The following is a 13,774-nucleotide window of genomic DNA, read 5'->3' on the forward strand; positions in this document are numbered from 1 at the left end:
TGCAAGCGCCCCAATCAGACGCCGCGGATCACAGCGGTACTGCCCGCACCGTACCGAGTTGCCGGCCTTGAGGCTCCGCCTGCAGCCGACCGACCGCCGAGCCGTGGAGAGCAGTCCCCGCCTTCCTCCCCTCTCCGCCATTCACATCCACCCGACTCGACCTCAGCAACCAATCGGAACCTGCCCCTGCTGTCAATCACCAACCTTTGCCCCGCCTTCCCACACTCCCCCTTCCCTCGCCTCAGCGGAGCTGGGCGGGCGCACCGAGGGAGGGGAGGGGAGGGGTGTGGAGGAGGAGGAGGGAGAAAGAGGAGGAGGAGGAGCTGCGGCTGCCGCCGCCGGCGGAGGTTTCAGTACCTCGGAGAACGGCTGCGAGCGAGCCGGACGGGCGGGAGCCGCCGCAGCCGGCTCGGACCGCCGCCGCTGCCGCCCTCCGCTCCCCTCCCCTCCCCTGCCCCGCTCCGCTCCTCTCCTCACCTCACCTGCCCCGCCCCTCCTCCGCGCTCGCGCCGCGCCAGGCAGCGGCGCCCCGCGGGGACCGTTAGGAACCGTCGCCTCAGAGCGAGCGGCCCCCACAGCGGGCGCGTCGTCCCGTTTACTCCCGGCGCCGAGGGAGTCCGGTCCCCTTCGGAGCGCTCCGCCGGGGCCACTGCGACGGCACAGGCTCGGTGACCGGGTCGGGTGGGGAGGACTGACGGGGGTCCGTCACCTCAGGGACGGGACAGGTGGTCATCCCCGGGACGGCCGGGCTGGCTGAGGCGGCGGCGGTGGTGGGGGGGGGGGGGTGGCTCGTTACCGTCGCTCGGTCCTGACGGAGGGTCGGCGCGGGGCGGGTGGGTGGTGAGGAAAGTGAGGGGCTTCCACCTCGCCGGTGGGGCTGCCGGGCCGGGAGAGCCCGAAGGGGGAGAGAGAGGAGGATCAAGGGCAGCGGCGGCTGCCGGCACTTGCTGGGGTGGGCAGGTGACTGGATAGAGGGAGTCGGGGCTGAGGCGGAGGGGGGGGAGAGGGAATCCGCTCCCCCGAAACCCCGGAGGCAAAGATACCCCGGACTGAAAGGGTTTTGAGGGGAAGAGGAAACTGAACGTAGCCCAGTTTTTGGTAGTTTTGTTAAAATAATCAAGTACCGAAGGCAAATCTTAGGCAGAAAGGATAGAGAGATGGAGCTTACTGTGTTGGATGCCGGCTTGAATTTTTTATTTACTTTTCCGTTTTAACCACTGCTAAATGTGGATTTTGTGAGAGAACCCGATGGCGGTTGTTCCATTGTTCCTTGTTTGAACGTAAACCTTAGTTCTGCTGCTTGTGGAATTATTTTTTTTTAATTTATTTATTTTTTAAAAGGACCTTCCCAGGTAGCTTTTACATCTGACAAAATGAAGCCTTTGTATTTTTCGATCAATTATACCTAATATAGACCTTCGGTTTGGTACAAGAGACTTAAAGTGCTGCCTCACTCAGAGGACCATTAAAGACTTTCTCTTTCGCTACATGTAGCTGAATGTGTTACAACACATCCTTTCTCCCCCCCCAAATCTTCCTAAAGATTTTTCCAAAATGAAGAAATTTAATTTTCGCAAAGTTTTGGATGGTTTAACTGCCTCATCCCCTGGTGGAAGCAGTGGTGGTGGCAGTGGTGGTGGAAGTGGGGCTGGTGGTGGCTCCGTGCACCCAGGAGGGACTGCAGGAGCTGCAGGGACACCCAGAGATGAGATCCAGGAGACGCTCACTTCAGATTATTTTCAAATTTGTAAGGTAAGGGCTGTAATTTTTTAATATGGAAATAATAAAAGCTATGTTGTCTGTGGGGGCAGTAATATGATACCAATAAGCCTTTTACTTGAGAACTGCAGTGGTTGTATAAGGACTTTGGAATGGAAAGACAGAGATCTCGTTCATGCTTTTTTCTTCCTGCTGCAGAGTTGGGGTGGTCAGTAAATTCATAAAAATCTTGATTTCAGCATTCAGGGCCAAATCCTAAGTTCACACTTGGACTCCACACTAGTAACGAGATTGTGGGCGGAAAGCAAATCAATTGGTACTAGTACAGATAACATTTACAAGTCATTAGCAATTCAAAATTGTATATATACTTCCCCTCCTCACTCTTCTCATCCTCTCTTCCTTCCCTTCCCTTTTTTAAGAAAAAGGCACAAGCTAGAAATAAAAGACAGTGCAGTGATTACTGAGCCTAGCACTTCAATTATTTGTGAGGGATTGGTTGTAAATTCAGGGTGGTTTTTTTAGCATTAATACTGAAGATTATGATTATATGACGATAAACTTAGTGGGACAGCATAAACAGCCAAAGTTGCCAAATTTGTTTGGCATTGGTTTTTGTGTGTTGGTTAGGTCCTTAAGTGGGAATTTTCTTTAAGTAGAAAGTGTAAGATACCCCTGTGTGGTTTATGTTTTGTATCTGTTTTCTGCAACAAAGCTTTCAGTGGTGTTCTTAAATCCACAAGTAAAATCAGTACAAACTGTTTGGTACTTCTGACCAACCAACCCTGGAATATAAAAATCATGCTTTTATAATGAAGACCAAAAATGAAAGGAGAGGTTATATTATGATCCTCTTCTGTTATCTGTAAGTTTGACATTAATTCTGTTGGCTTTACTAGAAGTTTTGTTTGCTTATTTGTTTTGCTTAGAAGCTTCAAAACCAGAATTTTCAATTAGTGCAATTTACATTATTAAGAGTACGTGAACTTCACCTATTAAGTATACTTTCCATTTATTAACCAGATACCGGTGGATGGGCAATTTAGGTTATGGCCAGCTCCAGCACATTCTCATTTCTGTTTGTGTTTTGGGAAGAAGGAAGAAATATACACAAACAAGACAAGCCTATAAGTCAGTTTGTGTGCAGATCTGGTCCTTGAGAAACACACAGCTTTCCTGATCTTGGATATCATGATTCTAACTCTGTTTGGTTTTCAGCTACAGCTAGTGTGAAAACTCTTACAGTGTTCAGGGGAAGAAGGATGAGCCCCCATGACTTAAAGAGTCAGGGACCTTTGGAATAGGTTCTACATAATTCTAATTTCTGGAGGTTTTATAATTCTTTGCCATCCTGAACCATAACAGGTTCAGGCCCTTTGAGTCAAATTATTCTGTAGTTTCATAGAGTGTCATTGATCAGTGCATTAGAATTATACCTGTTTCCCAGGGTTGAATTTGACTCCTTTTGCTTATGTACACAGTAATTTAGCATGTTGTGAAACTCCAGGTATTCAGTACAGCAATTTCCCGTTTTTGTCACTTCAGTAAAAAGATAATGCAAATAATCAAGATACATTAAAATATCATTAGAAGGTCTGACATTCTGCGACTTCTAAGTAAGGCTAAAACTCAACATGTTTAAGTCATTTGACAGGGCCAAAGATCTGTATTTAGTATGATATATTTTTATGGTATATTTGCAAAAATAGGCAACAGAAGATGAAAAGAAATTAATTTTTTGCCTAATCTCCTGTTATTTCCCTTCTTTGGCTTGATATTACTTGAAGACAATTGGTGTTATGTTCTGATAGATCTACTTGGAAATAGATCTACTTGGTGTATAGGAATATGTCATTTTGAGAAGATTTCAGTAGGCAATATTTGCCTGTCTTAGCTCTCAGGTTAATATGTTCTCAACAAAGTAAATATTTCTATAGGAAGGCTTTTGGTTGCTTGCAGCAGCACTTGCTTATGAATGCGTGGTACTGCAGAAGTCTACTCTATAGTATACAAAATACCAGCTTCCTTTGTTGAAGATACAAAAGTATGACAAAAGCAAACTTCCAAAATACTCGGTGATTATGTGCTCATAAGATACTGCAATGTTTATTCAACAGGCTCTACTTAATCAGCTATACTACAGTTTAGTAACATGACAAGCATGTTTGAGTGAACCACCAAAACCCCAAGGCCCCAATCCTGCGTTATGTACTATGCAAGTGTACCGAAGGCAGTGGGACTCGACGCAGGCACAGCTTTCATCCTGCATGCTCCAGGGTGCAGGATCTGAGCCATAATTTGTGCCTCAATCAATTTGCATTAAATTAAAAATACAGCAAGACACATATAATCCAAGCTTTGTCTTCCCTGAGCTTTTGTTGTGTAGAACTTCTGGTATTTCAGTTGTGTATTTTTGTGGCAAGTTACATAAGTTATGTAGGCTGCATATTTAAGGATCCATGATCTGTGATCCTGCTGCACACAGAACTGAGTAAAGCTAAAGGCAGTTTTGCTTTGTTATGATCTGCAGAATCAAGGCAGATGGGCTCACAGTCTAAGTAGCACCCCAAATTGGTTTTCCTTTCTTTGCCAATTAAAAAGTCTTCGTTTAGATATGAAGCATAAAAGCTGACTCATACTTAAGAATTAAAGGGCCTTACCCTGCAGTTTTTATTTAAATAAATTGCCTTTCTGAAGTTTGTGGGAGGTCTGCTTGACTGAAAACACAGATCCAACCCTCTACCAGAACACTCTTTTTATTGGTAATGCACCTGACTTCATTAGTAATACACCTGAAAGATGTCTCTCAGTTTTGTGACATTTTTAGGATGCTTCTTACCACAGTGTCTTTTTAAGATACAGATTAGAACTTAATAGAAGTAAATTGAATATTTCATTTTACACTGAGAGGTTCACAATGAGTTACTTTTGGCATTTATATTTAAATCAGTAATGTCATCTTCTGTATTGAAAGACTAAAAATGAAATATTCTTGAAACTAATACGTATGAAATAGCTACGGCCTTTTTTAAGTATGATGAATTTATATGTTGGTAGCTGTACTAATGAATCAGTGGCACGCTTTTCAAAGTATTCAAGTAATGTGAAATTTTGTCAGAAATGTATTTTGTGACAACAGGAAGCTGAGGTATAGTTTAGGTTATATCTAGGGCTGCTCTTGGGATTTGGGCATCCAAGTGGAAATCATGAAAATATTGATTATAGTTCACATTAATTGAATTGAACATGTGAGATAGCAGCATCATGCCAAAACCTAGGTACTATCCAGTATAATATGTTAGTAAAGTCCATATTAATTTTAATGGGGATAGATCTAGTTTCCTTGGTTTTGCTCCTTTATATTTTTCCCTCTGTATATATGTTTTTTTTCTGGTAAGGATTTTTTAGGCTTGCCTATGTCTGTTCATAGCATATAGAAACTAAAATACAGCACTGGGGATAGATCTCCTATTAATATAGGAACTGAGAAGATCGCAGTTAGGATGTCATAAATCATTTGAGTAGAACTTTGAGCAGAAATAACATAAAAGGAGAAAACAGTGATTTTATTACTTTTGCAGAAGGTTGATTGTTAGGGGATGACGCAGTTGGGAAAAACTGAGTAAGAATGAAGATATACATTTTTTGAACATAGACCACATATTCTTCATGAGAGTAAGTCTCCCATAGAGAACTACTTGAGCTTTTCTTGAAGAACAGTCATAGGGTTGCATTTGTAGAGCATGATATTAATAACTTTATGCAGAAAATGTCTGAAATCAAGACCTCATTTAAGAGCATAGTAACAGTTGCGCTTTACTAGACATCCAATCAATTTAGTCCAGTATGTTTTCTTTAGCTGTAGGCAGCAACTGGGTACCCTAGAAAAGGTTCAAGAACTGCTGAATTAATCTGCTCACAGAATTATTCCCCAAATGCTGACGGTTAGGACTGCCTTTAAACCCTGAAGCATGAGGTTTGTATTCTCTCCAAAACTGGTCTTCAGTGTTATTACTGGGTAGTCTTGCTAACTAATAAACGTCCCTTTTAATCTTGCTGTATTGTTCATACTGATAGAGTCATAGTTTCAGTACGCTCATTACCCAATCTTTATACAAAACTCATGGAGACCAGAATAGTTTTATTTTTTTGTTGAAACTGGTATGGAAGCCTGTGGCCGATTACAATTGTGCCTTCCTAACCCTACTTATCTTTGACAAAAACAGACCCTCAGGATGCATCCAATCAGTAGACAATTTAAATACCTTAATTATCTGGATTTCCTATAGGCTGGTCTTAAATTTTAATTTCAGTGTTTATAGATGGTAATACTTTATTTTGTCAACCTATGAAGATGAACATTTAGTCCCTCTGACAGCAGTCAGGTAGGTACTGTAACTGCAAATGCAACGTGAGGCCACAGTTCAATGATAACAGAAGATGAATTTTGGGACGGCAGTTTAAGAACAGTTCTGCAGTAGCACATAGTTCTCTTTTTGGGAATGAAGAATAAAAAGTAAATCTTTGTTATGAGCTATCCATAGTGTTTAGTAAGCTTGAGCTGTTTGGTTAACCTGTGTTATTTCCTTAGTAAGATCATTCAGGGAAGAAAAAAAAAATGTGTGCGAAGTCCTACATTTCAGAGAAAACCCATTTTAAAATAAGTATTAACCCTTACTTGTAAGTGCTCAGAGTTCATTGGATACTTAAATGGTAAATAAGATAATGTTGGGAAGGATTTTTCCTATATACCAGAGTTTGGATATAGGTAAAAAACTCTATTCTGTTAAAAACTCTATTCTGTTAAAAACTCTATTCTGTTAAAAACTACAGAGTCATAAATGACACTTCTGTAATTAGATTATGGTAATTTTATGAAATGTGTGATGAGCATAATGCATTTTGCTTTTTTAAATGTTTGTGTTAATTAGAAACAGGACTCATCAGTGGTAAAGAGCATAGCACGTTGAAAGCTTCTTTTTTAAGAACTTTGAATATTTTAAGCTACCTGTAGTAGTGTAACCGGACTCTCTGGTTTTGTTTTTTTGCAAATACCTATCTTTTGCATCACTATGTATGATTGTTAACCTAATATTGATCCTAAGTGCATTTATGCAGACCCTTCATGGCCAACACATGAGATTACAGCTTCAAAACCATTTTAAGACTTTTAAGGTTGCAAAACAAAGCACTCGAAAGTTCCAGATTTCTTAAATTAAGTTTGCTTGCGCATACAGCCTTTAATTTCATGATCCCCTATTTCTTCTACAGGTCTAATTTAGTAAAATGAATAGTGTTTGCTCAATGGAGAGCACTTCAATCTTTCTTTGCATACTTAGGACTTAGAGCATACCTGAATATTAAGTTCCCCATGGACTTTTGCAACAGAAGTGCTCACCAGCGTAGTTTTGAAAGCTTTATAAACATTAATGAATTGACCTTCATAATATTTCTGTGAGATAGAGATATTATTATTCCTGCCGTGTAGATGAGCAACTGAGGCACAGAAAATCCCAAATGCCAGATTGTTTAGTGTCCCCTGGTTTGAGTTTCCAGCTTGACCTGCTTTGAATCTGACTTTTTTAGCATATTTAACATTTTTATACCACTTATGTCTTCCAGTTATGCCTCCCATTGTTTTCACATTCTGTTGCAAGTATTTTGCACACCTACAGAGTAGTCTTCAGGCTAGTTATTCATACCGTCAATTGTATGTCCACCTTAGATAGTCAGATCAGCTCTGAATTTCCTTCTTGTGTCAAATGACTACAGATGGAATTCTGGCTCCGCATTGGACCTGTGAATTGTACCTAAGATGTGTGAATATCATCAACCTCCATTATCTCACATTGGTCAATCACAAAATGGAAATGTGATTAGCAGCCACATGTGAAAAGCCTAATTCATGGCCCATGGCTTGATCATTTATAAAACTAAGTGACAAGAGCATTGATAGAATATCCTTTCTGCAATTTTCTATCTGAATTGTACCTTGCACCTTCCTATTTTGTACCAAATAATAGACAAGTTTGGCAGAAAACAGCTCTCTAATTGTTTACTTTTGGTTTGTCCATAGGACAGACCAGACTGTACTATGCATGGAGTGAGGCAAAAGTTCTATGGCAGAAAAAAATAATTTAATTAGTTCCCACAAGAGGGGAACAAATTCATGTTGTGTAGATTATCTTAGTTCGTGTATGTTCTAACTTTTCTGCTTTTTATGGTTGACCTTGCATTTTTAGCAATGTAAGAACTGTAGCATATCCAACCGAGTTGGAAGGGACCCACAAGGATCACGTAGTTCAACTCCTGACTCCACACAGGGCAACCTAAAAGTTAAACTATTTGCTGTAATTTTGTGTGCCATTTCATATGGGATTTTTTGGTTTTGTTTTCTTTTGTTTTTTTAATCCAAGGATTCATTAAGTTCAATCATGCGGAGTCCTTGAGTAAAGAACTGAAATTCAGGATATACTTTTTCCTCACGAGAAAGAGAGAATTTCCCTCCTCACTGCAAGTATATATTAAGGATAGCTTAATATTCTCCTGTTCAGAGGTCACTTTATTATAGGCACTTGTTCAGAGATCAGACCATCATAACAGAACGCCAGTCTTCCTTCCCTGAGGTCATGATGGGACTGGGAAATCCCTGGATATCCTGGTGAAAAAAATGGTGAAAAAACCCATGGAACATACTGAGGAACACAGTATGTCTTCACATTTACATAGCCCAGGCCTGACCCATACAGTCCAGTGTGGTGATGCCATCTCTCACGTGTGAGAACTGTACTGAGTTTGTACCTGGGACACAGGGCTTTTCTCAGAATGTTAATTCCCATCCCCAAGTTTTCTCTTGTTGTCTCTCCTTTATTTTGTGTTCCATCATTTTTATCCTCTTTAACAGTTATTCGCCGCTAGTGGAACTGGACACACTGGATATACTGTACCTCACCCACGGGCCACCAGTTAATTAATGAGAAATTTTCTCACTATTGTAGTGGGAAAAGTGATTTTTAATCTCTTTGGGGAGGATGGAGGAAATTCAGCCTGGCTGGCCCATATCTCAGGGAGTGTTCCGATCATAGAGCTGTCACATAAAACATCACTTGTTTAAGCAACTGGGTTTTTTTCTACTTATTTCTGAAAGAAAAAGACTTCTACTTCATTTTTTAAAGAAATGACTGAGAAATTACTTAGAGGCTCATGGATAAAAAATATGCAGTAATGGGATTTTTTTTTTTTCCAAGTAGAAGTACATATACTATGTAGAACATGCAGCTGTTCTTAGCTGAGGTGGGCTAAATCTGACGGACCTCATTCTTACTCGGTTAGTTTAGATGAATCTCCATTCATATCTGACTCTTATTCTGAGACATCTGATACTCCCTGGTGTATGGTATATGCCCAAATCCCTTTTTGAGATCTGTGTGAAAACACTGTGAAAAGTTAGTACTAGTGCATTCACTTTATAAACACAGAAAAGGAAGCAGTGGAGAAATGAACTAATATACCCTAAGGTACATGAACGTACTGGTCTATTGGCTATTGTAAGAAAAAGTGTTTACAAAAGCAGCTTATAGGGATATATTAATTTGTCACAATGTATCTTAGAATCATTATAGGGGAAAGTCAGAGGACTGTGTGATTAGAAGTGTAAGTAATGTGCATCTGTGGAAAGGAGAGAAAGCAATATATTGTTAGGTACAGATGGCTGGTAAATATGTTCAAATGTAGTAAGATGTTATCTTTGTGCAGTGCTGTGTCCATTCCTAAGAGATCACCAGCAAAGACTATGAATAGTAAAAAATACTAGAGACAATCTGTCACCTGTAGCTAGGGTCAAAGTCTGATGAGGTACACTTTTTATGGTTCCTTTGAAGTTAAATTGTATGCAGTACTGAAAACAAAATTACCCTTAATATTTAATGCTTTGCGTTCATGAATGCATGTACTCAAAAGTAGCCTTACTGAATTCAGTGGTATCTGTGCAGATACAGGTGTATATGGTAGCATATCTTTTTGTAGAATTTGAATCCAATCAATCAAAAATAATTGCTTATATTTCATTAAAAAATCTGCTATATAAGAATGCTGTGAGGTCAAACACTCTGAAGTCAGATCCCTTATTCAGCTAGTATTTGGTTACATCCGTATGTGTGGCAATCTAGTCTTTATCGCATCTTTTTATTTTCTTGAAGTGTCTGCTTATATTTTGTTCCTGTCTTCCATCACATTTGGTTTGAACATTACACAACATATGAGAAGGATAGATGCTATTCTCTGTGTGTTCTTTGCAATGGTTCCTGTGAGAAAATCTCTGTGTTATCAACTGGACATCACAAAAAGTCATACTAAATAAATTACGAATGCTCATCTCGGCTTTGTTCATCCCATTCTGTCTATTGTATCCCTTAAGGATGGATATGTGCTTTCAGTTACACCTGTCCGACATCAGTTGTATTACAGATACATTCCACTGTAGCTGTGGATAAAAGTTAATTGTAGTGGGTCCAAAGAACCCTAGTTTGTTCATAATTTGTCCCTACGTATATTTTTAAATGCTCACTGAATGAGGCAAAGGCAGGAAAATTGGCATGTGGTTATGTAAACGAGATCTGATTCTTATGATCTTTGGATATAGTGTCTTCATTTGTGTCTGTGAGCTATGCCCTTGGTAGCATTATGGGCAATGGAGGAGGGGATAGTAATGTGCAAGATCTGCTGGATTTCACTGCTGTTAGAGGGCAAAAAGCAGCCGCTAAATATCTCCATTTCATTTGGAATATATCTTCACCATATGTGAGATGAGATGCTGGCCAATGTCTCCAGATTAAATTCTCGATTCAACATCAGAAAAAAAGTTCTCCAACTGCATACAATATGCATACAGAAAGAAGGTAGGAGAAGATTAATTATGAATTAGTAATAAATAGTAAACAATGTTGTAAATGCTAGTAATGAAATCTGGTAATGGCATTTGTATACAGGAATGCCAAAGGATGTTGCAAAGTAAAAGTTTTCCACTGGAATACACCAATAATACAGATTATCCCTATATCAAACTAGGGTTTTAACACTGTGTTTCTATAGCTTTTCCAAAAGACAAAAAAACCAACCCAACCTTCAAAAGCTTTATCGTAGTAGCAAAATTTTCATCTATCGTAGTAGCATGGAGTTTTCTTGCAAAATTTTTTGAATTCCCCAATATGGCTGATTTTTTGTAATTAAAATATTCTGAAAGCAGCAAACAAAGCATCTACTTCAGAACAGTAACCACAAACAGCCATAACAGAACAGGACATAATCAGCCTAAAGTAGCAAAGTTCCAGAAAACCCAAAAATGGGAAGACATGCAAAATTAATTAGCGTTATTGTTACGTTGGTCTGCTGTAACTTTAATAAAAACGGATTTATTTATTTTTTATTTCTCATTAAAGTTATGAAATTATGTTTTTCTCTGCACCCACAGTTATAGTGAAGTAAAAAATATTCTCCTTTCAGGGCTATCAGATATGTTGACTGATTTTGCAATTCTTGTAAATACTCATAAAACAGATCTGCATCAGACAGATGATATTCTGAATCAAACTATTTAAAGTTCTAGAATAGTGTAGTTAAATGATGCAACAACAACAACAAAATCAATATGAACTACTATTTAAATTACTTTGACTATAATGATTGCCCATTGGGACAGAAGTCTTGCTTAAGTAGGTAGGCCGAATTGAGCTTTGAATTCAGTGGTTTAGGGTTGGGGGGGTTTATTATTTTACATTAAAGCTAAGACCAAATATAGTTTCATTGAAGTCCGTGGCATTTTTCTATAGGCTGATGCCCTATTTCTTCTTGCCAGTTTAAAAACAAGAGTGGGAAGTCCATTATAGCACTTTTACTGAACAATGGATGCAATTCCTTTGTGTTCTCCATTTTCCTCCCTTTTTGTATATTTGCCTTTTTTTTTTTTTTTTTTAACTTGGTAGAGTTCTTTTAGAAAGAACGGGAAGGGAAGAGATGAAATCATTTTGCATACAATGTCTTCTCTTGAATTTAGGATTTCTCCAGAGGGATACCTACCTTGGGATGATTATATTAATGTATTACCCTGTAACTTGTTTTAACTTACTATGCTGTAACTCAGTGCTGTGGTAGATGTGGCAAGACAGTGTAGTTGTCAAGTGGTTGCTTGGCCACAGCAACACTGATTTAAACAGATCAAACAAGTAAGATTAAAATCCAACCACTCTGCTTTGAGCAGGAGGGGCTGGACTAGTCAGTTTGCAGACTTCCCTTCCAACCTCACCTATGCGGTGAACTGGGAATAATGCAGTTCGTGGATCAATGTAATTTTATTTATTTGTGGCTTTTTCTGTCTGAATTACATTAATTTTGTATTTTTGATACACTACAGTATATTTCAAAGAACAAGCATGAGGAGAACGCTTTTTGAAATTCAGAAGGCCTTGTTTGTCCCCTATGGTTCACTTAACTTCGCTGTTTCTATCAATATGAATCATATGCGAATAGGACCATCCTCATTTGATAGTTTTTAACATCCAGTTTGCAGAATGGAAAATGACAGTGGAAAAACACATCTCAGGTTTCTGCAGAGATTTTAGTCATGAAAAGAGGAACTTTAGTGAGGACTGCAAGATTTCATTTTAGTTAGTTATTTTTTAAACTAATTGTCTGGGAGATGCCTTTGGATGTACTTAATTTTTCAGGGCCAAGCAATATGAGGAAATTGAAAAATTATGGAATGTATGGTAGAACTAGTGTGTTTCAAAAAATAGTCATGTGGTCCGCATACAGACTTTTTAAAAATAGTAGAGTGAAAACAATACATATTGAAAATATAGACTCGATACTAATTTTTGCAACCTTATGTTTTAGTTTTTTAAAGTACATTAAGCTGCTTCCAAAGGAAAAAAAAGGTTTCGTATGTTCATAGTACAAAAATGTATAACATACAACTCAGTTCATTTCAAATACTCTAATGTATCTCTCTGTTTTTTTCATATAATTATCAGTGTATAATATTTCTGAAACTAAACTGTTAAAATTCAGGTTGTGTTTGAAGTCTACTTTATGTCCAGGACAGAAATTTTCTCAAAAGTCTGCCATAGCTTATTAAATGACCTTTTATAACAAAGTAAATTTTGTAATTTAAAAATCAAAAGACAAAACAAATATGCTTATTGCTGAAAGTATTCTTCTATGCCAAAAGTTGTGTATGTAAATATTACGAAACTTTACTAATCTGATTGTTCCCTGTGCATATCTTTTTTTTCTGCCCCTATATTTCATATTTCAGTAACACTTTTTTTTCCCTTGTGTACCCACATTTTCCATGTTTTTTCTCTACTGTGTTTTTCTCCACCAATACCAATCTCCTTTTTCTCCCTCTCTCAGATGCACTGCTGCTGGTGAAGATAATAAGCTCATAAGAAATACCCTGCTGAGACAAACCAATGGTCCATGTCGCCCAGCAGTCAGTCTCTGACAGTGGCAATAGAATATGCCATTTAGGGAGAGCAATAAGTTAGATCACATTCTGCAGTCCATTCCCTTTCTAATCTCTCATCATCCACCATCACTGGATTGGAGATGTCAGAGTATGTATCCTTAGCCAGTCCTTTTAGAATCCATTTATCAGTAATGTCCATGGGTTTGTCGAATGCCTTTTTGAACCTGCTGATACTGTCAGCCTTCACAACCTCCTATGGTGGCAAGTTTCAGAAGTTCATTACCTGTTGTGTAAAGATGTATTTTGGTTTTTTGTTTTAAGCTAATCTTTCATTTGTTTTGAATGGCTCTGTGGTTTTGCCGAATAACAGTTCTGCATTTAGCTTACCCACTCTGTTGATGATGTAAATCTCAGTCATATCCCCACACAGCCTTCTCCTCACCATTCTGAAGTTCATGGCAGCACTTCTAGTCTTTTCTGATGAGACTTGTGTCCATCACCTTGAGCATTAGTTGCCTTCCCTGTATCAGCTCTGACTCGACTACTTCTTCAGATGTGGAGACTAGAGCTGCATACAGTGCTCAAGTAATG

General features: G+C 39.0%; 1 protein-coding gene across 10 annotated transcripts in view; it reads left to right on the plus strand.

The window, feature by feature from the left end:
* The first annotated feature begins 307 nt into the window (after positions 1–307).
* The window catches only part of STXBP5L (syntaxin binding protein 5L), a 194,424-nt gene continuing 180,957 nt past the window's right edge, over positions 308–13,774 (plus strand). For 5 of the 10 annotated variants that reach the window (XM_069785870.1, XM_069785871.1, XM_069785872.1 and 2 more), the window contains exon 1: positions 308–1,752. In XM_069785870.1, coding sequence (XP_069641971.1) covers positions 1,555–1,752 — 198 coding nt within the window. In that variant the 5' untranslated portion in view covers positions 308–1,554. The remainder of the gene's footprint in view (positions 1,753–13,774) is intronic. The other 5 variants (XM_069785874.1, XM_069785877.1, XM_069785876.1 and 2 more) reach the window with 2 other exon arrangements.

The sequence above is a fragment of the Haliaeetus albicilla genome, chromosome 6 (genome assembly GCF_947461875.1).
Source record: "Haliaeetus albicilla chromosome 6, bHalAlb1.1, whole genome shotgun sequence".
In the NCBI taxonomy this organism is placed as follows: domain Eukaryota; kingdom Metazoa; phylum Chordata; class Aves; order Accipitriformes; family Accipitridae; genus Haliaeetus; species Haliaeetus albicilla.